This window comes from Aquarana catesbeiana, linkage group LG04, assembly GCF_042186555.1.
Source record: "Aquarana catesbeiana isolate 2022-GZ linkage group LG04, ASM4218655v1, whole genome shotgun sequence".
Lineage (NCBI taxonomy): Eukaryota > Metazoa > Chordata > Amphibia > Anura > Ranidae > Aquarana > Aquarana catesbeiana.
The window spans coordinates 555,662,771-555,690,762 of record NC_133327.1 but is presented as its reverse complement, the minus strand read 5'-3'; the positions used below and the strand labels follow the sequence as shown (position 1 = coordinate 555,690,762).

Below are 27,992 nucleotides of genomic sequence, written 5' to 3'. Positions count from 1 at the left end.
GTTTCATTAGATGTCCATGTATTTACAACTTTTGTGAGTATTTTTTTTACACTTCTTTTTTTTTAATGGTGCTTGAGATGATGCACCTAGCTGGTGTCCCCTTTTTTGTTGTTCTTTTATGTTGCCTTTTATCTGCCTTTACATTCTCTGGACCAAAGTCGCATCAAAAGTCAGACCAAAGTAGTTCAGGAACCTTTTTTGAAGTCACAGCGACTTCGGTAGTGTTAGTAGGAACAGCTCTCAAAGAAATAAAATTAATTTCACATGTCCTGCGACTTGGGGTCTCACAAGTCAGATCCCAAGTCACACACGTGTGAAAGGAGCCTAACACCTCCCATTAGTGCAAAACACAAACTTTCAGAAAGTTAATATAGACCATAATCCATCGAGCCTGAGTCTTAATTTTCACACCGTGCAAAGCCACCCGAATAGTGAACAGACTAAACACTCACCAGAATGCCAGTGACCACTTTATCAAAAGTAGTCAATATGCACTTGATTTACACTCCATGTAATTCCAAAGCAGGACTAGCTTATATGTGTTGACAAATTAATGCAATCTCCTCCTCATACACCTCATTCATATAAACAAGGACTCAGGGAGAAAAAAGGTCTCTCCTAGTGTAATAAAATGTATTCATTAAATTACATAAAATCAACAAATGGATGGGCTCCTACATGGATCGTAAACAGGATGGCCTGAACACAATAATAAAAAACACAACACCAACATTTTTTTTTTTTTTAAATAATCAGTGTTATTTGGATAAATTCTTTTTCCATTGCTTTTATTTAAAAAACATAATGTAAATAAATTAATTCACCAATTCACCAATATTAACATTCTTATACACATTTAAATCCAGCTCAGCCACTCAGACGCAAGCTGAAATAAACTACCTTATTTAAAATTAATTTTATTTTTTATTATTATTTTTTTTTTAAACAACTGTCCTTTTAAACCATATTCTAAGCCACAACAAATTTATATATATATATATATATATATATATATATATATATATATATATATATATATATATATATATATATATATATATATTTATATATATATATATATATATATATATATATATATAATTTTTTTTTTTTAGGGGGGTTTGGGTGGGGAGCTCCGTTGTATGGTACCATGTGCTTGTATGAGAAAGTCTCCTGTTCTATTTGTATTGCTTCCTTTATGTGAAATCCCTGGTGATCCTGCCAGTCTCCTTGCTTTTCTATTAAAATTGGCCACGCTAAGCAGGAGAGCACACCGTTGTCCAATTTCTGTTTCAATAAATTTTTATTGAAGAATTTTCAAGGAAGTATATAACATACAACGATATGGCATGGACATACAGAGCAATCCAAAGGTATGACATTGGTGTTGGCAGTATATAACAAAAGAAACAACCAGTGTAACATGTAATAATCTAGAACCATACTTGAAGTAAAGACCTTATGAATGCTCTGAGGTACGAAAAGATAGTACTTGCATAGGAGAAGAGAAGGTAAGGGATGGAAGAACAGTTAAAGAGGGAGGAAGAATGAAGAAGAAGAATAGCACCTACGGGTATTATTTAAAGGTAGTATGTTGAGGAGTGGGCAAGTGGTGTGAGTACCAGACCATCCAAGGAGTCCATGCTCTATGGGAGCGGATATATGCTGTTCTAGAGGGGGACAGCATTGTTTCATACACGTGATGGGTATGAGTCAATTGGACCATGGCCTCTGTAGACGGTGGGGTGATGGATTTCCATAGTCTGTTGATCAACAGTATTGCTGCCAAAAGGATGTGGGTAATTACCATGCGTACAGCAGGGGGAACGGTCTCTGAAGTCAGATTAAGTAATACTAGGCCCGGGGTTGTGGGAATGGTGAAGTGAGCAATTTCCGATATAATGTTAAAGTTGCTTAACCCGGGGCAGCTCCATAGAATATGGAGGAGGGATCCTCCTTCTTCGCAGCCACTACAGCATAGATGTGGGAGGTGTGGATTGAATGAGGAGATTCGTTGTGGTGTGAGGTACCATCTCTTGAAAAAATTTTTTGCCAGTTCCCAGAGGGAGGTGCTATGTGCTGTGTAGTAGATTGACTTAAGTGCACATTGCCATTGGGATCTGGTGAATTGGGTTTTGATGTCTCTTTGTCATTTAGTAAAGGGGGGTTGGGACTTCGCGAACATCCGCTTTTCCTGTAATAGGTTATAAAAAGAGATATCCCTTTTTTATTGGGGGAGAGGGATTTGAGGTATAGCCATGCTTGGGATAGGATTTCCTTTGTGAGAATCCTTTGGGCTGCTTGTCTAGACAGTGGCTGATCTGCAAGTATTGGAACAAGTCCATGGGGCCCATTAACCAGTCTTGTTGCATCTAAGAAAAGGATTTCAATTTACTCCTAATATAAAGATCACTTACCTCCCTATAGGGGACGTCCAGCAAGACTGGAAGACGTATACCGGGTATCAGCAGCATTAGCGTTGCTATGGGTATTTTCAGGGAGGACGTGGGGGTCTGATTCAACTGGGAGGCTAAGAATTTCCACCAGGTGAGGGTGGCAGCTTTGAGTGTAAGTGGTAAGTGTTGGGGGATATTGCCTCTAGGGCCTGTGCTGTATAGCCACCTTTCCAGGTTGTGCCCTAGTACCACTGCTTGTTCCAGCTCACACCAGTGGGTATTATTAGGTGATGTGAACCAGCTCCTCATCTGTGCTAGGATTGAAGATTGATTGCAATCTTTGATGTCCACTAGGCCAGAGCCTCCAGCCAACCTGTGTTTGATAAGGATAGTGTACTCTGCGGGGTGTTTTTCCTTGAGTGGGATATGAATAGGCAGAGCTCGGAAGAGGTACAATAACTGTGGGAGTCATTTCATTTTAAATGCTGCCAGGTGGCCCGCCCATGAAAATTCTAATTTAGCTAGGTTATCTAGATCCCGCACCAGTTGTGATCTCAAGGGTATGAAGTTTTCATGGTCTGTTTTCTAGCTACTGTATGTTGGGAACTCAGTGTACTCTCCTCCAATGATTAGACTTGTCCTGACACGCCCCCACTGCACAGCCATTCAATGGGAAGATCATTGTGCTGTTGCTTCTCTTCCTCCTAGCTCTTATGCAGCTGAGAACAGAGTGAATGTGATCACTCATAAAAAAATGGAAAAAAATATATTTATGTTTTTCTATCTATACAAAATGTTTTGCCTTTCATTTCTATTTTAAACTGAATGGGTTGTTTTACAAGGTGATTGTTTACAATCACTTTAATTTACATTCATATAAGACTTACATTCATATAAGACTATCTAATATACAGGTACATATAAGAAACATTTTTTGTTTATACCTTTGTCACCAATTACTAGTTTCTTCAAAAGCTAAACAAGGACATGAAAAACAGATGCAAACTGAGCTGAACTAACGATGGATGTGCAAATTGATGCAAAGGGGGAAATTTACTAAAGCTAGAGAGTACAAAATCTGATGCAGATCTGCATAGAAACCAATCAGCTTCTAGGTTTTATTGTCAAAGCCCAATTGAACAAGCTGAAGTTAGAAGCTGATTGGCTACCATGCACAGCTGTACCAGATTCTGAGTGCACCAGTTTTAGTAAATCTCCCCCAAAGTGTTGTAACCTGAATCATTATTCATCAATAATAAATACTAAACCCAGAACCTGCTATTTCTGGTCTCCCACAGTACACATAACATGGAAATGCAATTATTTTAGTAAATATAAACTGATAAATACCTTTTCTCATCAGCAGTATATTGCAGCCTTGTGACTTCTATCAGTTTCCATAAAGCTTGTAGGAGGAGTTTTCATTCTCCCCTGATCTTCTGTCTGGACAGTGCTGATTGGGCCTGTGCTGATCACATGCACCCTCCTAAGAAAAAAAAACTCTCCAGCAATACACACCAAACTCAGCATGTGCAGCCCATCCCGTCTCTGTAAATATCAGGTTATTTTTTGGAGACAGTGGAAGAAGAGAAGAATCATAGAGACAGGATCAAACAGCCTTTATACACAATGCAAAGGATTAACCACTTAGGTTCCACAGTGAGTCTAACAAGCATGCTTTACTGCATATACAGACTGATTTTACTGTTGTGGGTTTAGTAACACTTTAATAATTGATCTTTTTTTGCTTCTAACAGTATAGTATTGTTATTTAAGATTGAGGACTAAACAGTTACCACAAATATAGTGGTAATACACTAATTTTAAACATTTCTAAAAAAAAAAAGCTCACCTTATTAGGTCAATGGGCACACTAACAGGTGAATTGTAGCTAAATTCAGTGTAGGTTCATTCAGGACTGAGAATCATTTTATTTAAAAAATAATTTTGTCTAGAGAAACAGACTATAAAGGAAGTAGAGGCAGTTAATTCACCCTTACTAGATTTCCTTTCCAACTGAGCCAGGAAAAGTGACACAGGGTAATCTTTACTGAGTGTGTGTCTCTGCCAACCAAGATTGCCCACTTTGTGCTCCAAATGCCTGGCTCTGGATTCATATTGGAATTGTGCCCCTGGTGAGCAGACTCTGTATCACTCATCCAGGCAGTACATAAAGTCGTCTTTACTCCTTTACTTGATGTCTCCTGTTCATTGTAGATATGACTTTTTAGTAGGTGTCTAATACTTATTGATTTTATGTTGTGTAGTGTAAAGGAAATTTGTAAGTTCTGTATATAATTGTATTCTATTTTATATGTATTGCACACTGCCCTCATTGTGCACACGCCACTAATAATGTTTTCAGTACATGTTTACATTCTTTCGAGTCCTGATTAGAATTAGTCTGCCTATGTTACGCCCCTTGTTACCATAAACGTACAATTGTAATATTAATTTGATACCTACGTAATCATGTGTATAAAAACCTTCAATTGCGTCATAATAAAGCAGAACAGTTATTTGGAAAGATGTGGAGTGTATCTTTTGTGTCTGTTCCCTACTGCAGTAGTTATTATTAATTTGGAACCACTAATCAATATGAGGATAGGAGTTGTCTATCTATAAATTTCCATGTCAGTAGTAAATGTTTTTATGGTCAATGTCTGATCTAACAATTGGCTGAAATGTTTCTTCTTCTTGTAGTTTTTGATGTTTAGAGGACGAGGTCTGAGATTTGTCGACTGGCCATATTCTAAATGAATATTACGGTATATATGCATTACACAGTGGATGTATAATTTAGCAGAAATTCTTTGTAGGGGATTGTTTCTTGTACTCATTTATGTAAGCTTACACATCAAGATTTCTCAACAGTTTACAGCGCTATTAAACCCAAAACCAAAAATGTAATATTTTTCAGCTTACCAATCATTGGATGTGGTGGCTGCATCAGTTTTCTTTTCTTTGGCTTTTCCCCCTCTGTTTTCACCTGGTGATCTGGCCAGTAACACACCCCCTGTATTAGAGTGCCCCCACTCTGGATGAATGAGCACAGGAGGCACCTTTAGACAGCAGCATAGTCAGTCTGGGGGGAGGGGAGTGCTAAATGTATTAGAAGATTTAAATACACTAACAAATTGAAGTCAAATCCAGCTCACACTTTATAATCAGTAACAGAAAAACGTTTTTTTCCTTTTAGGCCCCTTTCACACGGGTGATCCGATCAGTTTTTCAGGTGGACCTAATCGGACCCTCCAGTCTACTCTATGAAGCGCATTTACGCTGACACCCGCCGCCATCTCATCCGATCCTGTCAACCAAAAACAGACAGATGGGGGACCTATTCCCCATCCGTCTCGTGGATCGGATGGAAACAGACAGGCGGTCCGTTTCCATACGATTGCCCCACAGAGGAGAGTGAACCACGTCCCTGTCTGCTCTGCATAGCGGAGCAGACATGGACCTGTCATCCGCCTGCTCAGCGAGGATCAGTGGAAAGGTCCCTCGCTGAGCAAGTGGATCCTGCTTCACAGAAGCTCCCGTGTGAAAGGGGCGTTAGGATGAAGGTTTTACATGAATACATACAGTGCCTTGAAAAAGTATACATAGCCCTTGAAATTTTCCAAATTTTGTCATGTTACAACCAAAAAAGAAAATGTATTTTATTGGGATTATATATGATAGACCAACACAAAGTGGCACATAATTGTGAAGTGGAAGGAAAATGATAAATGGTTTTCAAATTTTTTACAAATACATATCTAAAAAGTTTGGCGTGCATTTGTATTCAGCCCCCTAATCTAGTGGAACCATTTGCCTTCAGAAGTCGCCTAATTAGTAAATAGAGTCCACCTGTGTGTAATTTAATCTCAGTATAAATATAGCTGTTCTATGAAGCCCTCAGAGGTTTGGTAGAGAACCTTAGGGAGCAAACAGCATCATGAAGGCCAAGGAACACACCAGACAGGTCAGGAATAAAGTTGTGGAGAAGCTTAAAGCAGGGTTAGGCTATAAAAAAATATCCCAAGCTTTGAACATCTCACGGAGCACTGTTCAATCAATCATTCGTGATACATGATCACCACTGCGGTTTTTATATTTTTGCGCTATAAACAAAAAAAAATACCAACAATTTTGAAAAAAAACAAAACAATTTTTTTACTTTCTGCTATAAAACACATCCAATAAAAAATAATCTAATTTCTTCATAAATTTAGGCCAATATGTATTCTGCTACATATTTTTGGTAAAAAAAATCCCAATAATCGTACATTGATTGGTTTACGCAAATGTTAAACTTTGGCATATATTTATGGAATTTCTATTTATTTATTTTATACTAGTAATGGCGGCGATCAGCGGTTTATAACGGGACTGCGATATTACTGTGGACAATCTTTTTACCAGACAAGAAACAGGAAGTGGGCTGTATAAGGTATTTGCTGGCAGAAAAAAAATGTTTGACTATCCAAAGTTAAAACAACAATGGCAGAAGATTTAATAGAAAGTTGAAAAAATGACTGAAGTTCTACTTTAACCACTTGCTTCCCAAGCCAATTCTGACACTTCTCTCCTACATGTAAAAATAATTTTTTTGCTTGAAAATTACTCAGAACCCCCAAACATTATATGTTTTTTTAGTAGAGACCCTAGGGAATAAAATGGTGGTTGTTGCAACTTTTTATGTTGCACGGTATTTGCACAGCAATTCTTCTTTCATGAAAAAAAACAAAACACTAAAGTTAGATCGATTTTTTTATATAATGTGAAAGATGATGTTACACTGAGTAAATTGATACCTAGCATATCATGCTTTAAAATTGTGCACACTTGTGGAATGGTGCTAAACATTTGGTACTTAAAAATCTCCATAGGTGACGCTTTAAACGTTTTTACAGGTAACCTGTTTAGAGATACAGAGGAGTCCTTTTTACAGGTGACCTGTTTAGAGATACAGAGGAGTCCTTTTTACAGGTGACCTGTTTAAAGATACAGAGGAGTCCTTGGGGTAGAATTATTGCTCGCGCTCTAAAGCTCATGGCGATACCTCACATGTATAATTTGAATATCTTTTACATAAGCGGGTGCATTCTGCGTGGGAATCTGTGTGTAAACTCCTAATAGAAAAAGCTCTCACCAGACTGAACATTCCCCACCCCCCAGTCCCCATGTGACAGCACAGGGCCAATCACCAAGCATCAGTACTGTCGCATGGAAGAAGGCACATGCTCCTCCATACATGGAAGTACCAGGTTTTTTTTTTGTGCTACTAGTGGTTGAATAGAGCCTGCATACAACAAACGAAAAACGAGCATTACCTGCTTGGAAGGAGGGAATTAAAGCAAATCTGTTGCTTTGCATGGGCAAAGCACAGTCTTGATTTAAAAAATTAGAACTGCAGATTTTAAACAAACACAGGTTCACCTCTTTCCTGTTTGTTAAAAAACTCCCTTATTAAAGTATGGGAACCCAATCACTAAAACCTTATATACACTATTCAACCTGAGTGTTTCAAAAGCTCCAAAATGCTCAGTGATAATTTTCATTTGTTCCTGTTCACATCCCAGCGTAGTATCGCTTGAAGCTTGTAGTTCAAAAAAGTACATGAGGCTCTTCTACAGTGGCTGCATTTGAAGGGGCACAAGTGGCTGCATATGATGGGCACAAGTGGCTGCAAATGATGGGGCACAATTGGCTGCATATGATGGGCACAAGTGGCTGCATATGATGGGCCCAAGTGGCTGCATATGATGGGGCACAAGTGGCTGCATTTGATGGGGCACAAGTGGCTGCATATGATGCGGGCACAAGTGGCTGCATATGATGGGGCACAAGTGGCTGCATATGATGCGGCACAAGTGGCTGCATATGATGGGGCACAAGTGGCTGTATATGATGTGGCACAAGTGGCTGCATATGATGGGGCACAAGTGGCTGCATATGATGGGGCACAAGTGGCTGCAAATGATGGGGCACAAGTGGCTGCATATGATGGGGCACAAGTGGCTGCATATGATGGGGCACAAGTGGCTGCATACGATGGGCACAAGTGGCTGCATATGATGAGCACAAGTGGCTGCATTTGATGGGGCACAGTGGCTGCATTTGATGGGCACAGTGGCTGCATTTTATGGGGCACAGTGGCTGTATTTGATGGCACAGTGGCTGCATTTGATGTTTTTTTTTTAGTATTTTTCAGTTTGTTTGTGCCTCCCAAAAATTTTGAGCACCAGCCGCCACTGTACTGTGTGCTGCTTTTACCATGGATCTAGTTGGTTTTATTCCCTAAGCCATTTAGATCCCCTATAAAAATGGGATGTCACTGCAGCCACCTTATCTATTGACGTTATACCATGATGTTACCACACACCATTCATCCCAGCACTAGGGTTTTAGTGCCTTTTATGTGAGTACCTGACTTTTAATAAATGAAGTTATTTTAGCCACACAGTGTGCACTATATATATCTTTATATTTCATGTGATTACGCCTAAAAATTGAGAACAACAGAGTGCGGTCTTCTAAAGTGGTTTGACTGTCTACCTATTCAAGCTTCCATCCATGACCACTGAGAGTGGTAAATGCCTGTTTGACCCATCTGTTAATTCAGGGGTCCACTGACTGAGGTGAGTGGTTTGGCTAGCTGGTGGTGGAATCAACGATTGTGTTTGCACCGTATGAACCTTTGTGAGCACCCAGACCACCGCAGAGGAGACTTCTGTCTGTCAACTCGTCTCTTTTTAGTTTCTTCATTCTAAAGGGAACTTTCAATATATTTATGCTATAAGCAATTTTTGATTCCCCTGGTTGCACTTTAAGCGCTGCACTGCTTATTTACATTTTTCATCTAGATCCCCTGTCACTGAACACAGCTCTGTGCTGTTTACACTGACAGAGCTGTGTTCTGTGAGTCTCAGAGCCGATCACCAGCCGATGGTGGTCAATCACTGGCTGGCACGCAGTGATTGGCATGTGCTGTGCGCACCCACTACCCGAAAATGCAGGATCATGTATATATATATATGTGATGATGTGCAGAGCGGCCGCCATGTAGCATTAAAGCGGTTAAGGTGCTCCCATTAAAGCCTGTTGGGGCCAAAAACACTTGAAGCGCATGTCCTTTTTCAAGTTATACTACTGTAGCCAAGTGCTGGCTATGTTGTGGCTCCATACTACTGACACTCTCAAGTGAGACTATGATTGAGCCTTTTACCCCTAGTGCCCAGCATCACTTCCTGTTAGCAGAGCAAAGCCATTCACCTGGCCAGCAGAGGATCTTGGGACCTGTAGTGCCTCTGTCAATATACACTGAGTGCTGATTAGACTACACATACCAGAAGGCTGATAAAGAGAGGATGCTGGGAGAGCAGATATATTGAGCTGCGGCGGGCTCACTGAGCTGATGCGGGACTCTGAGCTGAAGAACAGGAGTCTGTCACCCTGCCCTGGGAGCAGCACGAAGCCCAACTGTTTAAGCTCACTACACAAACAGTGTTCAACATTGCTTTTGGGCGCCACCATTGCTAGCAGAAGAAGATGGATATTACCATTTCAGGAATTTTAAATATCACAGGACTCAAGTTGCAATCTCTGGTTAAAAGGACCTCTTCTCTTTTAAGACTATTGCTATTCAAATTAGGGTGCTCATATCTATTTGTGCTGGAGTTTACATTTACATAATTCTCTGCATGTCCATTGTAGCGCCAGTGGTCCAGAGAGAGCTGATAAGTTGACAAGCCTTCTCTTCCCACTCTTGCTGCTGGTGTTGCAGTCCAATAGTTGAAGATTACTACCTGTGACTGTATGATCTGTTAAACGTTGCTATTTGGTTATTTCATCTTATCAGTGTTTTGCTTTCATGCATTAACTGAGGTGGTACACCCTACACCCGTTATTCCTGTGGTCTGTTCTTTTGAACAAGTCTAATATAGAGGTGTTACTAAAGAATTGTCTCTCTTGCATTAATATTCCATACTGTTGAAATACTGTATATTTGAACCCAGAGTGTCAGAGGAGTCAGGAGGCTACACTACTAGGGCTACACTACTCTCAGGTGTGACTGGGGTCTGAAAACATGAGATTTGGATGCAGAGAGTTTTGGAGCTTCAAGCTACAAAGCGCTCAGGTGTGAATGGGGTCTAATATATTTAAGTACTTTCAAGTACTTTCAATGTAATTTTTAGTCTTTTTAACCACTTGCTGACCAGCCACAGACAAATGACGTCCTGGTCGGCAAGTGGAATACAAGGGTTATGGCTGCAGCAATATACCATAATCTCGGTATTGTTTTTTTTCAGCCACCGATTCTCTACAAGATAATAGTAGTGTGAGAGGCGAATTCGCCACTGGATCACTTTTAGAATCGTGACCGCTCTTGCATTCACTCATCTCTATTGCAAGCCATTGGCACCGCCAGATGGGTCCCGAGCTTCACCGATCGGTCAGGTAAGCCTGGGACCCATCCGGCGGTGCTGGTGGCTTGCAATAGAGATGAGTGAATGCAAAATGGCCAATGTTATCTCAATGGCCTTGGAAAACCCCGAGTGACGCCATGATGTCACTTCCGATTCCTCCAGCAAGTAAACAAGGCTTTTTTTTTTTAAACAAAAGATCAAAAATATCATTGCAAACGTCAGAGCGAGAGCAATAATTATAGCACTAGATCTCCTCAGTAACTCTAAACTGGAGATTTTTAAGTTCCGTAGTTTGGCGCAGTTCAATTGCGTGCGCAATTTTATTTTATTTATTTATTTATTTTTGCTGCTTCAGCGAGTTTTTTGAGAGGATTAAATCACCATATATAGCTCATTTTTATCCCATCTCATTATCGTCACATCATAGTAGCATGGCCTTTACTTTTTTGTAATTTTATATTTTGTAGTTCTTTATTTATCCTTTACAAAAATACACACCGCACATCCTATGACTAACCCATTATATGCTACTTAGGATCTCACCCCAACCCCCCCCCCCCATCCTGCAGTGATGCCGCCAATGAGGGCAAACATTCTCACAAAAACAACTCAGCGAATCTCCCTGTTTTTTTAAAGAGTATCCACTTCACCCACTTATCTCTATCAGAGTCTGCTTCTTCCCCTGGCCCGATATCTTCCACCTCGACCACCTCTAAGATATAGATTCCATTGACCCTTGTTAGCCAATCGCGAATGTTTGGGCCCTCAACCTCTTGCCATTTTTTTGGGATTAGACTTTTTGCCGAGTTTAGTAATACCGGAGTGAGAGATGCATTGTACTTTCTATTGAGACCTTCTGTCCCATGGAACATACACACCCAGGGGTCCTCCCTAATCGCGTTTCCCATTATCTCCTCTATGATCCTTAGCATTTCCTGCCAGAATTTTTTAATAATTGGGCATTCCCACCAGAGGTGAGCCATCGTTCCTCTGTCGGTACACCCCCTCCAACAATTTGCAATTTGCAGGTTTCTCCGGTTGGAACTTATTTATTTTATCTGGTGTCGCATACCATCTAGATAGGCATTTATAATTTGTTTCTATCATTCTCATGTCCACTGCTGATTTGTGTGTTGCATTGAAAATGGCCTCCCATGTCACTCCACTAGGTATAGGTCCCAATTCGGATTCCCATTTTTAAATATATATCGGCTTCGCTCCCTCTCCCTCATCCATCAATATTTTATATAATTCTGTTGTTTTCCTTATTACTTTATCCCTCAAGAACAGTTTCTCCAAAGGCCTAAAATTTTTCTTATCTCTGATAGTACCTGGGAGACTATTTGTAAAGTGCACGAGCTGATTATATCGCCACCAGTCAATTTTCATTAGGTCCTTGAGCAGGGCTAACTCCTGAAAGGTGACAATTTTACCATTCTTCACTATATCCTTCAATTGTTTATCATTTTTTTTAATCCAATTCCCTCCCACCTCCCCCATCCCTGGCAGAAAAAACTAATTGTTTTTTAAATAAATAAGTGGCGAATTGAACTCCCATGCGTTTAATTTGTGTAGCTGATCCCATGTCTTTAAAGTGTGACGTGTTTTAATGTGTGCTTTAGGGCCTAACTTCCTAAAGTGAGGGAGATTCCATATTAACTGACTTAGTTTTGCATTACTCAAATCCTTTTCTAAGTTTACCCATCTTTTATCTATCAAATCCTTTCCCCAATCTATCACCCATGATAATACTATCGCCCTGTGGTATCTTTTAACCACTTAAGGACCAGCCTCGTTTTGGATTTTAGGTGTTTACATGTTTAAAACAGGTTTTTCTGCTAGAAAATTACTTAGAACCCCCAAACATTATATATGGTTTTTCTTCTAACACCCTACAGAATACAATGGCGGTCATTGCAATACTTTTTTTTGCACCGTATTTGCGCAGCGGTCTTATAAGCGCACTTTTTTTGGAAAAAATTCACTTTTGTGAATAAAAAAATAAAACAACAGTAAAGTTATCCCAATTTTTTTTTATATTGTGAAATATAATATTACGCCAAGTAAATTGATACCCAACATGTCATGCTTGAAAATTGCGCCCGCTCGTGGAATGGCGTCAAACTTTTACCCTCAAAAATCTCCATAGGCGACGTTTAAAAAATTCTACAGGTTGCATATTTTGCGCTACAGAGGAGGTCTAGGGCTAGAATTATTGCTCTCGCTCTACTGGTCGCTGTGATACCTCACATGTGTGGTTTGACCACCGTTTTCATATGCGGGCGCTACTCGCGTATGTGTTCGCTTCTGCGCGCAAGCTCGTCGGGACAGGGGGGTTTTAAAAATTTTTTTTTTTTTATTTTTATTATTTATTTTACAATATTTTATAAATTTTTACACTGTTTAAAAAAAAAAAAAAATTGTGTCACTTTTATTCCTATTACAAGGAATGTAAACATCCCTTGTAATAGAAAAAAGCATGGCAGGACCTCTTAAATATGAGATCTGGGGTCAAAAAGACCTCAGATCTCATATTTACACTAAAATGCAATAAAAAAAAATAAAAAAAAGTCATTTAGAAAAATTACATTTGAAAAAATATGCCTTTAAGAGGCGTGGACGGAAGTGACGTTTTGACGTCGCTTCCGCCCAGCAGTGTCATGGAGACGAGTGAGCGGCGGAGGGCACCGGATCGCGGCGGGAGGGGGGGCCCCTCTCCCGCCACCGATAAAAGTGATCTCGCGGCGAATCCGCCGCAGGGACCACTTTTATCTGAAAGCCGGCCGCCGCACGAAAACGGGGATACCGGGGTTATGGCAGCTAGCTGCTGCCATAACAACGATATCCCCGTTCAAACTTAGGACGTACATAGTCGTGCGGCGGTCGGGAAGTGGTTAAAGTCTGGAAGTGCCAGACCCCCCTGTGCTTTATCCCTACTCAGGACCTTGTGAGCGATCCGTGGTTTCTTGTTTTTCCATATAAATCTGGTGATAATATTGTTCAATGCCCTGAAATAGGTCTGCGGAAGTGGAATTGGGAGCAACTCCATTTTGTATAGATTTTCCTTAAAGTGTTTGCCAATGTAACTCCCAAATAGCTGATTTTTTTGCTCCACGGGAAATGAAATATTTCTTGGAGCTTAGTTACTTCTTGTCTATTGATGTTAATGTTTAAAACTTCTGACTTACTGAGGTTGACTTATAGTTAGATAACTCTCCGTATCTCCTCAGGATATCAAGTAGGTTAGGGATCGAGATTCTCGGTTTGACAATGTAAAACAGTACATCATCGGCAAAAGCTGATAACTTGTGTTCTTCTCTCCCCACCACACATCCGCTTATATCCGGATTTTTTCGGATTGAGGCCAGTAAGGGCTCCAGGGTCAAGACAAACAAAAGGGGGGACAGGGGGCAACCCTACCTGGTCCCGTTTTCCATTTTGAACTCCGTCAATGGTGTACCGTTCACTCTGACAAAAGCCGAAGGAGATTTGTATAATGCTCGAATCCAGTTCAACATGGTACTGCCCAGGCCAATTGTCTTCATCGTCCTCATCATGAATCCCCAGTCTACTCTGGCTTTTTTTTTTTTTAAACAAAAGATCAAAAATATCACTGCAAACGTCAGAGCGAGAGCAATAATTATAGCACTAGATCTCCTATGTAACGCTAAACTGGAGATTTTTAAGTTCCGTAGTTTGGCGCCGTTCAATTGCGTGCACAATTTTAAAGCATGACATGTTGGATATCTATTTACTCAGCATAACATCTTTCATATTTCATATTCTAGTGTTTACCCCTTCCCTGCCAGTGACATTTATACAGTAATCAATGGCTATTTGTAGCTCTGATTGCTGTATAAATGTCAATGGTCCCAAAAAAGTGTCAAAAGTGTCCGATCTGTCCGCCTCAATGTCGCAGTCCCGATAAAAATCACAGATCGCCGCCATTACTAGTAAAAAAAATAATAATAAAATTACCATAAATATATCCCCTATTTTGTAGACGCTCTAACTTTTGCGCAAACCAATCAATATACGCTTATTGCAATTTTTTTTTACAAAAAATATGTTGAAGAATACATACCGGCCTGAACTGATGAAGAAAATTAAATTTTTTGGGGGGGGGAGGGGGGTATTTATTATAGCAAAAAGTACAAAATATTATGTTTTTTCGAAATTGTCGCTCTTTTTTTGTGTATAGCGCAAAAAATAAAAACCGCAGAGGTGATCAAATACCACCAAAAGAAAGCTCTATTTGTGGGGAAAAAAGGACATAAAATTTGTTTGGGTACAACATCGCACGACCGCGCAATTGTTAGTTAAAATGACGCAGTGCTGCATCGCAAAAGGGGGGCAAATTCTTCTGGGGCTGAACAGGTCAAAAGTGTATTTTTTAGAAACAGTTTGACAAAAACAAAATGCAACAAATGCTATTTAATTCTCCTTATAAAATGTTTGTGGGTTCTAAATAATTTTCTAGCAAAAAAACACAGATTTTTACATATATGAGAGAATTGGCCCAGTAGGCAAGTCGTTAAATCTGTAGCTTTCATTAACCACTCGCCGATCATATAACTTAGATATATGGCAGCAAAGTGGCACGGCTGTGCCAGATCACGTACCTAGTATGTGATCCGACACTTCTGGATCTGGGGCGCGCATGCATACCATCGGCAGCCCGCTCCTGCTGTGGTTATAAACAGTGGGAGCTGATCGGCAGCTACTGTGGACTCGAGCGAAATACATATTGGCCTAAATTAGTGAAGAAATTTGAGCTTTTTCAAGTTTTTATTGGATATGTTTTATAGCAGAAAGTAAAAAATGTTTTATTTTTTTCAAAATTGTTGGCCTTTTTTGTTAATAGTGCAAAACAGAGGTGATCAAATATCACCAAAAGAAAGATCTATTTGTGGGGAAAAAAAAGGACATACATTTTATTTGGCTACAGCGTCGCACGACCGCACAATTTTCAGTTATCCTCCCTGGTGGTATGATTATGTCAGATTTTTGCGTCTCAATGCGGTACATTGTTTCGCAATGGAAATATTGTAGGCCTGTAATTCTTAGGAATAAATCACTTAAATCTGTCCAAACAAGAGTCTAGTAGACTTCACGGGTATGATAACGTTTGAAACACAAAATCATAAATTATAATATAATAAATAACTATAAATATTTAGCAAAAACAAAAATATAATAATAATACATTTTATTTAATAATGTAATCAAATCAAAAACACCGAAATTTGCTCAGTTGCAGAGTTGTCGCTGTTGTCACTTTCAGTGTCTGATGACAAATTTCCCCACGAATCACTTTCGCTCAATTCTGCAAGTGATTCTAATTTACTATCGCTGTTTTCTAGCTGGTCTAAAACCGCTTTTGATGTAAAGGGACACTTTTTGGTTGCCATGGACATTCTCCAGTTTCCAGGTAGAAAGAACAGTATATATAATATAAAACTGCATGCAGGGCACTGGGCAAATCACTGGGGACAAATGGGAGGTGAAATGATTTGATACAGTAATGTAATCTGTAAGATTACTGTGTACTGTATGTGTTATGTTTTTTTCCGATGTTTTTGTCGCGGCGCTCGCAGGGAGCAGAGCCTGGAACACAGTACATTGGGCGGAGGATCCGGCCACCGGACACAGCAGGGGGACATCACAGGATCCTGGGGACAAGGTATATAACCTGTCTCAGGGTTACCGCTTTTGGTACTGAAATGTTACCCCGAGTCACTCAGTGTTCAGAGAAACGCAGTGTCGTATCTCAAAAAATGGCCTGGTTATCAAGGGGGCTATATAAGGCAAGAGAGAGGAGAGCTACAACACCTAGAGCGGAGAACATACATTTTACTTTTACTGTTGGAATAGGAATAGTGGGGACAGCGCTACACTTGGTTTGCTTTGTGATAATGAAGGGGGATACATCTTCCAGAGGTCAAGTGGTTAATGTAATACCTGGTAATCCTGCCATGAAGGTCCTTGTTCAGGGTACTTCCTGTTATGCAGTGGCAATGCTCTGTCCCTGTCTCCAGACTGTAATTCTGCACTGACATGGGCTTCTGATAGAGACTACAAGTGGCTGTTGTAACACACATCACACAGGCATCCAATGTCATCATCAGGGAGTCGGCCTTGATTGATGCCATGAGCATTTCACTGAAGTGCATGCAGACATGAAGTGGCTTCAAAGAGGTTGCAGGAGATCAGCAACACTGAGATGCCAGAAAGGATGAAAAAAAAGTGAAAACAGTATTTTAGTGAAAAATGACTAATGTGTATGATACAAACTAAATGCCATTTACTGTAGATAGGGTTTACATGTTACTGAGTGAAAGAGTGTGGAATACGCATGCAGCAAGTGAAGCCAGAGCTTCACTGAGCCACTACTGGTTGGAACACGTCCCAGCGCAGTGACTGGGAAATTACTGAAGCCACTGGATCATCATGATAGATATACTGTACAAGTGCCATTTTCAGTAGAAAATGTCATTGATGATGACAGCTCACAAATTTCTCATGGTGTATGTGTCTTTTATAGAGTGTGCTGAGAGAAAAAAAGAGGCTGCCATAACTGACCTCTCCTTTTGAAAATGCTAGTTGCCTGGCTTTCATGCAGGTCCTTTGGCATTGATTAATTCTGAGACACTAATCATGTACAAATATACAGGTTGAGGGTTAGTACTTTGCTGGCTTCATACCCCTGCACCAGTGGTTTGGTAAGCAATGAAGGAGAAGAATCAAAAGAAAACCCATTGCATTTTCATATTAAGACCAGCAGTTGTAGCCTCTGTATTCCCCACAAAGTATCTAAATAAAAAACAAAAAACTGACAGGTAATAATGAATATCTAATAACCAACATGTTTGCCAGTCTGACATTAAACCTATGGTGGGTATATATGGGCAAATAATTTTAGACAAGGCCCTCCTGTATGCCGTTCTTCATATTTCCAGGGTGTGTATAGTATAGTATAGTATGTTCTATTTTTAATATTTATCTGACCATTTACATAGTGAAATAATTGTTTTACACAAATGATTTATATATTAGTTTTTATTAACTGATACCAAAACTTTGTTAAATATTTTTTAAAAGATTTACCAGACAGTCAGAAATGGTTACTGACGTCCTTCAGCTTTTAGAATATTGGAAGAAACTTTTGATTCCTATTTTTTTTTTGGCCATACCTTAGTATAGCTAGCAGTAAAATATTGAAACTAATGACTCTACAGACAGTTTTACAGCCTTAAAATGAAAAGCTGAATTGCAGGCACACAGCTATGTAAATACATACAGTATTTGGCAACTTGAAAAATAAGCTGTTTAGCTATCCTTGTGATCCATGCCTGCCATGCAACGCAATCAGGTCCTGGACCTCCCTGTAGGCTAAACTGCATTAAAGCAATCAAGTATGATCAAGGACCTACTCCAGCCTGTAATTGGACAATAATGGAGGTGTAGCACACTGGTGAAATTATCCCTGCACATTCATCTCCTGTGAACTGAGCAATGCAGTAAGGCCAATATCATGAAAGAATAATGTACATATACTAGCTCTGTGTAAAATACATTTAAAAATAAATAATGAATTTTGATTTAAAGAATAAATAGTTTTTTAATATGCCTAGAGCTCTGCTATAATGTGAAATATGTCTAGCACAGTTATGCGATGCTTAGAATAATCTGATAACAGACATCAGCAATCATCAGTTGTTAAGGAACTACAAACCGATAACTAACATGTCATGTTGGCACTTGTAGTTCTGTTTAAGTTGTGGACATGTAGTTTGTACAGTATACTGAAAATTGGTTCATGGCATGCCTCTTCTAATTGTTCATTGAATAAATGCCCTTTTATTTATCTTTTTTTCTGAATGATGCAAAGTCTGTAATTTTTTTAGATTTACATTCAAACAAGTGTGATTAAGGTTGTCTCTTCTCATTAGTTCACACAAGTATTAACCCTAAACTTTCAGGATCTTTGGTCACTTGACCATCGGTAGGGGTAGTCTTGTCCTTCCTCTGTGTTTTCTTCTGGTGTTGGTTATATCAGTACCCCCTGTTGTGGTCTGGTAGTTATGTGTCAGAATCAATCAGGGGGCAATGAAAAGGAGGGGTTTTAACTCACTGTGTTAGGTCGCTATGTGCCATTCACTAATAGACAAAGGGTCTCCTCAACAGATGTAAAGTTAAGTGAAATCTGTCATCCTGTGTAGGAAAAAAAAAGAAATGACCACAAGGAGGAGGGAGATGGAAAGAGGAGGTCAGAGCCAGGGAATTTATCGGATTGAGAAGGATGGGTTCGGGGGGGGGGGGGGGGGAATTGGTGCCAATTAATCCTGTGGGATTGCGAGGGAGGTGGAACCCTCTCTCTACACTACGAGAGGCATGTCCAGGAGCTTATTGGGCCAGGGAGTAACATAAAAACCCCCTGCCTGGCATTGACCCCTTCTATCATTCAGATCAGACTTGAAGCAGGAAAAGAGAAAGTAAACTTTACACATATCCACACAGTCATGACTGGCCGAGATGACATCTCAGAAGGGAAATCAAAAGTGAAGATCCTTGCACCAACTGCAGGGAATGAGAAGTCAGGACGGTTCCATGGACCTACAATGAGATCCAAAGGATTTGCAATCACTGATCTGCTCGGTCTGGAAGCAGAACTGCAGCCACCATCAGTATCTCTGCCCAGCTGTGAAGGACCCGGAGGTGGCCTTGGTGGGGTCTCTTTGGCAAATGGCTCGCTACCTCTCGGCTTGGGGTTCCTGTGTGGTTTTGCCTCTCAACAACCCACTGGGACTACCTGTCTTCTTCCAACTCACATCCCATTTCTTCAGCCTAGAGCTGATCATCAGTACCTTCACAACACAGACAAGCACAAAGAAAACATTTCTGGTAAAATGCCAAATAATATTTTTTAACTCTTCTAACATGGTATGGGGTAAAACATGTTCCGTTGTCTTAATGGGCACCAGTTATATTTGAAAACTTGAGCTAGGTATTAGAGCTCCAGGGTTCACTAACTTAGAGAAAGTACTGCTGTAATTATGCCTAATTACCACAAATCGCCTTGAAAAGAATCATTGTATCTTACCTTCTGCCAAGAGTTGTTTTATCACTTATATTCAATGATTACCCAAGTTGCGTTTAGACTCAAAGGATGGGTTGTTTTCTTGGGTGGCAGCAGCTTGAGAAAGTGATTGCAGTAGGAAAAGATTTTTTTTTGTCTTTGCTGGATCAGAGAGCTGTCCAGCCTGGGTGACCTTTTTGTGGTGCTGAAGGGATCAGGGACGTTTGACAGCATGCAAGCTTTCCACTTTCATCTGTACGGGGCATTGTGTGCTAATTTACTTTCTAAGGTGCTTAAGGCACATGATAAAATCAATTATATTTTGGGTTGCTAAAGTAGTAAAAAGTTGCTATAAACAACGACCCTAGCACTTGATTTACCTTAAATTCGAATATTTCCATATTCAAAGTTTTAGTAACAGGGAAAGTTAAAATCACGCTGAACATGTGCTGTTTTAGAATGAATAATGGTGACATACTGTGTTATTATAGTAATGGTAATTTTACAATTCTTATAATTATAGATGACGATAGCCTTCTTGGTGATAGAAATGATCTGAAGGCATCCAGCTCTCAAGCCAAACGAAAGAAAAGACGACACAGGTAAAGGAAAATAAAGCCTGATAGCAATGGGGCCCTTTATTGTGCTAGAGTTAACATTATTGTTTGAATGGGCTAATGGTTTATTCTTTTTAAATCGCTGTAATTGTGACAGTGTTTGTGTTGGTATCAATGACAGCTAAAACAAGTGAATGTCTGTTTATTCCTATAGGACTGTATTTACCGCTCACCAGCTGGAGGAATTAGAGAAAGCTTTCAATGAAGCTCATTATCCTGATGTGTATGCCAGAGAAATGCTGGCTCTTAAGACAGAGTTACCAGAGGACAGGATACAGGTAACAGAGAAAGCAATCATACATCTATGGTCCCTTAGAGATATGCTATATCACTACTTGAAGTGCATAACTTAAATCACTCAATGCCTTTGTGAAACAAATGCAATGACTTATAAAACATGGTATTCCTGTTTAAATTGATAAATAGCTTACGCATTGTATTTTTCAAAATTCAATAACAATATACTATTTTAATAAAATAAAATGTTATTTCCTTAGACTCATTTTGTTGCTAAATATTATTAAAAACCATTTTATGCTGATCAAAAACCTTATCTATAATTGGATGTAAATGTAATATCACATTGAAATTTTAAAATATAAATACTGCAGGAGATTTACTGAAACTGGAGCACTCAGAATCTGATGCAGTTTTGCATGGTAGCCAACCAGCTTCTAACTTGAGCTTTGACAATAAAACATGGAAACTGATTGGTTTTTATGCAGAGCTGCACCAGATTTTGCACTCTCCAGTTTTAGTAAATCAACCCCGCTGTCACCGGTTTTAGTTTAATATACTCGTATACATTTGTGATGCAAATATTGGTACCCAAAATCTTGCCATGAAATAATGCTTATTAAAAGATACGCTTCTAAACTATATATTTACTGAAAATGTTATTTCTGAGGTTGATAATTTACGCAGTAGGGATAAAGAGTTTAATTGTATATGCTGATGCTAAGGGAGAAATAGTGATCAAAAAAAGTGAACTAAGTTTATTAATGACATTACAGGTGTGGTTCCAGAACAGGAGAGCTAAGTGGAGAAAGCGTGAGAAGTGCTGGGGTCGAAGCAGTGTCATGGCAGAGTATGGGCTCTACGGTGCCATGGTGAGACACTCTATCCCGCTGCCTGAGTCTATCATCAACTCAGCAAAGAATGGACTGGTCGGTTCCTGTGCTCCATGGCTATTAGGTGAGGAACTTGTGTTGATAAATTATTTGTATATATAAATATCTTACATAAGCTTAAAATGTCTCTGGATTGTTCAGTAAGGCAATGCGATCAGCAGCGATTATGTGCAGCAACTTACAGCAACCAATCAGAAATCATCTTACATGAAATTACTACAGGTAACTAAATTCTCAATGGTTGAGTTAGGGTACATGTTGTGGCTCTTTGTCTTACTAAATAAACTTGTCGTGTTTGCTTGTAGGATGATCTGTGAAATAAAATGTTAACTGTCACAGATTGCTATACAGTAAAATGTCTTGTTATTCTTGTTATCTTTGACAAAGTTTAAATGGAAGGAATATATTAATTGTTGTTTAATGAACAAAAAATCTCAGGTCAAAATTTTTATGGCTTACAAAGTTGATTAGGCTATCATGGGCCACCTGTACATCAAACCTATGAAACCATAGGGTGGACCCCCAGATATAATTCCCTCACTTTGTTATGTGTATAGTTAGCAATAAATCTGATCCACCTGTATAATTGCAGCCAGTACAACTTCGTTATGAAAAATTCGCTATCAAAAATTAGTTTTGAATAAATAACAAGCTGATAGTAACAGAAAAAATGATACTTTGGAAAATACTACAAAAATAAGAATGAAGCTTTCAAAGCATTCATAAGCATTCCTATTTTTTTATGTTTTGCAAGTTGGCTTTACATATACAATGCTGACCATAGAATTTTTGCTTTTTTGATGTTCTCAGGTATGCACAAAAAGTCTGTAGACATCACGCATAAACCAGACATGGATGAAATGACAACGGAGAACTTCAGAGGGGACCATTCCATTGACTCAGTTTTATCCAAGCCTGTAGAATCCCAAAGGAACACACATGACAGAAACAATGCAATGGACACTTCAGAAGAGAGAGCTATTGATCTCTCAAGCACAGCAAAACAAGAGGCACCATGCAGTATAAAGCACATATCATTGGCTAGAGACAGTCAGAATGACCTCACTGACAGCGAGCACTGAACAAACTGTTTCTTACATCAACAGAAGACGCAAACAGTGAAGTCTTGGTAAACGAGAATATGGCATAGCCATGAAGCACTGGCATCAAGACTTAAATTATTGTAAAATATTTCCATAAGCATTTTCTGAAGATTTTTTAAATGCAATTTTATAGCAAGAGATTTTTATGAACGTCTTTACCATAGCATTATAAGCTAACAATGTAATTTTGTAAAGTATTTACTGGTTTCATTTGTTTCTGAACTCTTCCCTGCCCCTGCCTGACAAAAAAAACATATGCAGGTTCAGATTTTTACTGTAGAATTATACATTTTGAATATGTCACCCATACAAAGGCACATAGAAAAGCTATCTTTACATTAATAGTAACAAAATATATTCCGTTATTTTAGATGCAAACAATCTTGGTTAGTTTTGACCAGTTTGCATATGATTACAAAATAATTGCAAATCAGATCACATTTTACATAATTTTGATTGTAAAAAATGTAAAAAAAAAATCCAGTTTTTGTTCTTTTTTATGAAGCTCAAGGGTATTATTTTAGTTTGTTCAGCTTTATGTTTACATTTGGTAATTTCTAGAACACTTTCAATCATATCAATCTCAGTGTTGGCATTTATTTTACTTCCTACCATTTTAATTATAGTATTATAAAATGATATCTTTCATAAGAAGAGAGCAATAATACTACATTTGTTTTGGAACATATTCATTCAGGCCCAAATTTGCTTCAAAATATTTTAAACTTTGGTAACAACCAAAAATATGTTAAAGGTCCTATTGAATACATATAGAGAGCAAATATAAAATATACATGCTGTTGATTCATTTCTTCACAAAAAAAGGAATCCTTTAAAGCAGCACATAATTTTAAAGGATTCCTAAAATGTTATACCCATTAAGAAAGAGAATTTATACATTTTGTTGATTCAGTTCCTCACAAAAAAAAGGAAATTCTATTTATAATTTCTTTCTCCGTTGAAATTATTTGGGCAGAGTATTTATTACCAGCAAATAATAAATATATCATTTATTTTAGCGAAACAATGGTTGTTCCATTTAACTGCACATTTTTTTTTTTGTTAGTTATATTTAACTGATTTTATAATAATTTACTCCACATTTCCACTTCCAAAATATCTACTTACAGTAAAAATAAAGCACTATTGTTCCAACAAAAAGGAATACGTTTGAAACTTTAAAATTGTTTCTTTTGGTATTTCTTTTGATCAATATAGGGCTAAATACTCCAATTAGAGCATATACTCTAATTTCGTCTCTAGGGCAGGAACTCATATTAAAAAAATCTGCAGCCTTATTAGCATTTGCGTATTTTGTAAATACATTTTAATTTGTATTCAACTGGTATAGAAAAAATGAGTGTTTTACACACTTTTTTACATGGCCTATGCATAACACAAGATAGAAGGCGCTGAACATTTGGACTAGATGACATATGTTTCTAAAGAGAAAATACTATATTTTGTGAATAATCAATAGTCAATGTTTTGTAATTATTTGGGTTGTCTGTATCATTTTAGGCTTGTCTTTCAGATTTTTTTATATTTATGTATTGAAGCACTTTGGTAGTCATTTTTTTTTCTAATTTGTTGGCTATATTTTATCCTATATTTATTATGCATAGACCAATAAAAAAAAAAGTATATTTAACATGTATCTGTGTCTGTGAGGGAACCTTATAAAAAAATCTAAACAATCTAAAAGAAAACCTAATGCACAAAGGTAAAGTTAGAAGCAATACATACTGCTCCCTTCACAACTATGCCAAGCAGTATGTGTTAACATGTATTACTATGCATTTTTATGTTTTTATATACACAAAGGGGTGTTCTTGACATAATACATAGGAAAACATGTAAAACCGCTATCTGTTGAATCTCCTAACATTTTCTGAATTGCTCATTTTTGGCCTCATTGACTTTAATGGGAGCACCTAAAAATATGAGTAAACACGTGTTTTTCAAGCATTTTTAGGCACTCCCGTTTAAAAGTCTATAGGGCCAAAACACATGATTCTGCTCCTGTTCTACAGGTTATACTTACAAACATGCAAAATGTTCACACACAACTGCACAAAAAAAAGCATCTTAATCACGTGGTTTTGCTCACGCTGTGAATGGGAGTTTATTACATAGTTCCTGAAGTAAGGTGGTTCATTTTTTTTTATTTCAAACCAGGGTCCCTGCATTAATGTGCACTAAATGCACATATGCTGATATGCAATTTTTTTTACAAAGCTATGTTGAAGCCCCAATACTGATTAATCACCAATGATATTTTTTTTATTATGGCACTTTTGAAACATTATGTTAGTTATCCACTTTTGAAATATTCTATTCATTATTTTTTGGAGATGCAATGGAGATACATTTCATTTTTATTCAGTCATGTCATTATATTAAAAAAATTACAGAAACATCCAGAGATATGTTTTGTTTTTAACCCAGTGAAAGACATTCCCATCTTATGACTACATTAAGAAAGTGCGGTGTAATGGTTAGTTTACTCCAGCCTGCACGCTAATACAAGTGTCGTCTAGTGCCCATTGTGTAGGGGTAGTAATTTGCATTGTTACAGAGCAAGGCACTGCTTACCTTTTTTAACTGTATTGAAATGTCACAAAATAACATTCCATTCACTTCTATGCCCCCAGCAGAGTTGCGTTGCTTCTCTTGCCCGGAATCAATCTCAGAAAAAAGACCATAGTACTAATGGTTAAGTTCTAAGACAATGCAGCAAGGAAGGGGAGAGACACCAAAAAAAAAAAAAAAAAGGAAGAGAATACAACTAAAGAAAGATTATACCACAAAATGCTAAAAACCTAACAAACATTTCAGCCTGGGTGCTTCAGGTCATTTAGGATCCTAGCAACACACATCCAAAATATAAGCTTGTTGGAAGCTTTTTGCTGTTCAAGTGTGAAAAGCTGTGAAAAACAGCAACTTTAAAAAATTTTGATCTGTGTTGACAGGACCTTTCCAGATAAACTGCAATTCTATTTTTTAATAATCTTTACATCCCAATGAATTGTAAACATACGTATATTAAAAAGGTTTGATTGACACCTGGCAACCACCACTACTACTACTGCAGACTGTCAGTATGCAGGGATCCCTAGCGCTCGGTTGGACAACATGGAATATTATAAAGGGCCATGCTTCACCTGTCACACTGGGGTGGGAGGTGCATCGGCGGTAAAGCGCCGCTATTTTTAGCGGCGCCTTACTATCGTTTTAGCGGCGGTATTCTGCCGCTAGCGGGGGCGGTTTTACCCCCCGCTAGTGGCCGAGAAAGGGGTAAAAACCACAACAAAGCGCTTCTGCAGAGGTGCTTTGCCGGTGGTATAGCTATGGTGCCCCATTGATTTCAATGGGAAGGAGCAGTGAAGGAGCGGTATACACACCGCTCCTTCACCGATCCAAAGATGCTGCTAACAGGACTTTTTTGACGTCCTGCTAGTGCACCGCTCCAGTGTGAAAGCCCTGAAAGCTTTCACACTAGAGACACAGCAGCGGCTGTTTCAGGTCGGTTTGCAGGCGCTATTTTTAGCGCCATAGCGCCTGCAAAATGACCCAGTGTGAAAGGGGTCTGATGCAGGTTTGCTACTGGTTACTGCAGCTGGGATTCTCCCCTTGCAACTAGAGATGGGCTCAGGCGTGTTAGGGATCTTAGTCCCAACCCACCTGTCCACCGACACTGCACATGGCTAATCACAGGCGGTGAGACATTTCCCGATCTGTGCAGCTGCAGATCAGGAAATGTCTTACTGCCTGTGATTAGCGGTGTGCAGTGTCGGTTTCCTGGCGGTATCAGGAAGATGGGATCCCGAGACACCTGCCTGATAGCAACAAGCCACCATTGGTGTAAAATGGCGGACAATCGGCCCATGCTTTTCTGAGCCTATTTAAGCCCGCTGCCTGTCTACAGAATCTGCCCCAGCACCATTGGACTGGACCGTGGCTTGCATAGAGACAGAATATCAACCAAAAATCCAGGAAAAAAAACACATAAAACTAATGCTATAAATTAAGTGGCGGTTCATTGGTAAAAATAAGTACTGGATCCCCATTTCATCCAAAACTTTACAATATATGGCCCCATCCATTGGCCCCTCAATGCGGCAAAATCCGCCTGTACCTTTAGCAGAGAAACAGTTCCTAATCATTGTGTTTCCACCTCCATGCTTGACCGTAGGGGTGGTGTTCTTAGGGCCATAGTCAGCATTTTTCTTCCTCCAAACATGGCTAAAGGTACAGAACGACTTTGCCACATTAAGGGACCAATGGATGGGGCCATGTATTGTAAAATCTTGGATGAGAACCTTCTTCCCTCAGCCAGAACACTGAAGATGGGTCATGGATGGGTCTTTCAGGATGACAATGACCGAAAACATACCACCAAAGCAACAAAGAAGTGGCACATTAAGGTCATGGAGTGACCTAGCCAGTCTCCAGACCTTATTCCTATAGAAAGAATTATGGAGGGAGCTGAAATTTTGAGTTGCCAAGCGACAGCCAAGAAACCCTAAGGATTTAGAGAAGATCTGTAAAGAAGAGTGGACCAAAATCCCTCCCGAGCTCTGTGCGAACCTGGTCACCAACTACAAGAAACGTCTTACCTATGTGCTTGCCAACAAGGGTTTCTCAGCCAGGTACTAAGTCATGTTTTGCTTGGGGATCAAATACTTATTTTACTCACTGAACTGCAACTCAATTTATAACATTTGTATCATGTGTTTTTCTGGATTTCTGGTTGATATTCTGTCTTTATCATTTAAAATACACCTATAATAAAAATTATAGACCCTTTATTTCTTTTTAAGTGTTCAAACTTACAAAATCTGCAGGGGATCAAATCATTATTTTCCCCAGTATATCTGGATGGACAACATGACGGTATTGATAGCTGATAATTTGGTTTTAGCCAGGATGGCTATATTTTTCCTTTGATATGTTATTCATTAAATATTTAAGGTTACCCTTTGAATGACACCATGGCCAATAAATATATCCAATAAAAATGCAAAGAAGTAAAATCGTTTGGTGTGTTATGTTATTTTATTGTTTATTATGGCTCCTTTGTGCTATCCCATGGGGGCACACAGAAGGCTTTCCCGCAATGTATAACTGCTGCAGCTAAAGCAATAGCCCCAGATATCAACAGCTGATCAGTTGACAGGTAGTGCCTAGTGAATCCACCTCTTCACATACTTGTGGAACATGACCTAGGCATTATGTTGTATTATTACACAT

General features: G+C 38.9%; 1 protein-coding gene across 2 annotated transcripts; it reads left to right on the top strand.

Moving 5' to 3' along the window:
• Nucleotides 1–19,248: 19,248 nt before the first annotated feature.
• VSX1 (visual system homeobox 1) lies at nucleotides 19,249–22,800 on the top strand. Of its 2 annotated transcripts, XM_073629162.1 has the most exons (6): nucleotides 19,249–19,714; nucleotides 20,413–20,491; nucleotides 20,661–20,784; nucleotides 21,520–21,700; nucleotides 21,778–21,858; nucleotides 22,447–22,800. In XM_073629162.1, exons 1-6 carry the CDS (start codon nucleotides 19,333–19,335, stop codon nucleotides 22,716–22,718), a joined length of 1,119 nt encoding a protein of 372 aa, XP_073485263.1. In that variant the 5' UTR covers nucleotides 19,249–19,332; the 3' UTR covers nucleotides 22,719–22,800. The 2 variants fall into 2 exon arrangements, with proteins under 2 accessions (XP_073485263.1, XP_073485264.1); XM_073629163.1 differs by lacking the exon at nucleotides 21,778–21,858 and having other exon boundaries at nucleotides 19,254–19,714.
• The last annotated feature ends 5,192 nt before the right edge of the window (nucleotides 22,801–27,992 follow it).

Excerpts from the sequence above, each read along its gene's own strand:
- VSX1 (XM_073629162.1), top strand. The coding sequence starts at position 19,333 with ATGACTGGCCGAGATGACATCTCAGAAGGGAAATCAAAAGTGAAGATC. Across the intron at positions 20,492-20,660 it reads CGAAAGAAAAGACGACACAG|GACTGTATTTACCGCTCACC; the intron begins GTAAAGGAAAAT and ends TTATTCCTATAG. Across the intron at positions 21,701-21,777 it reads CTGTGCTCCATGGCTATTAG|TAAGGCAATGCGATCAGCAG; the intron begins GTGAGGAACTTG and ends TGGATTGTTCAG.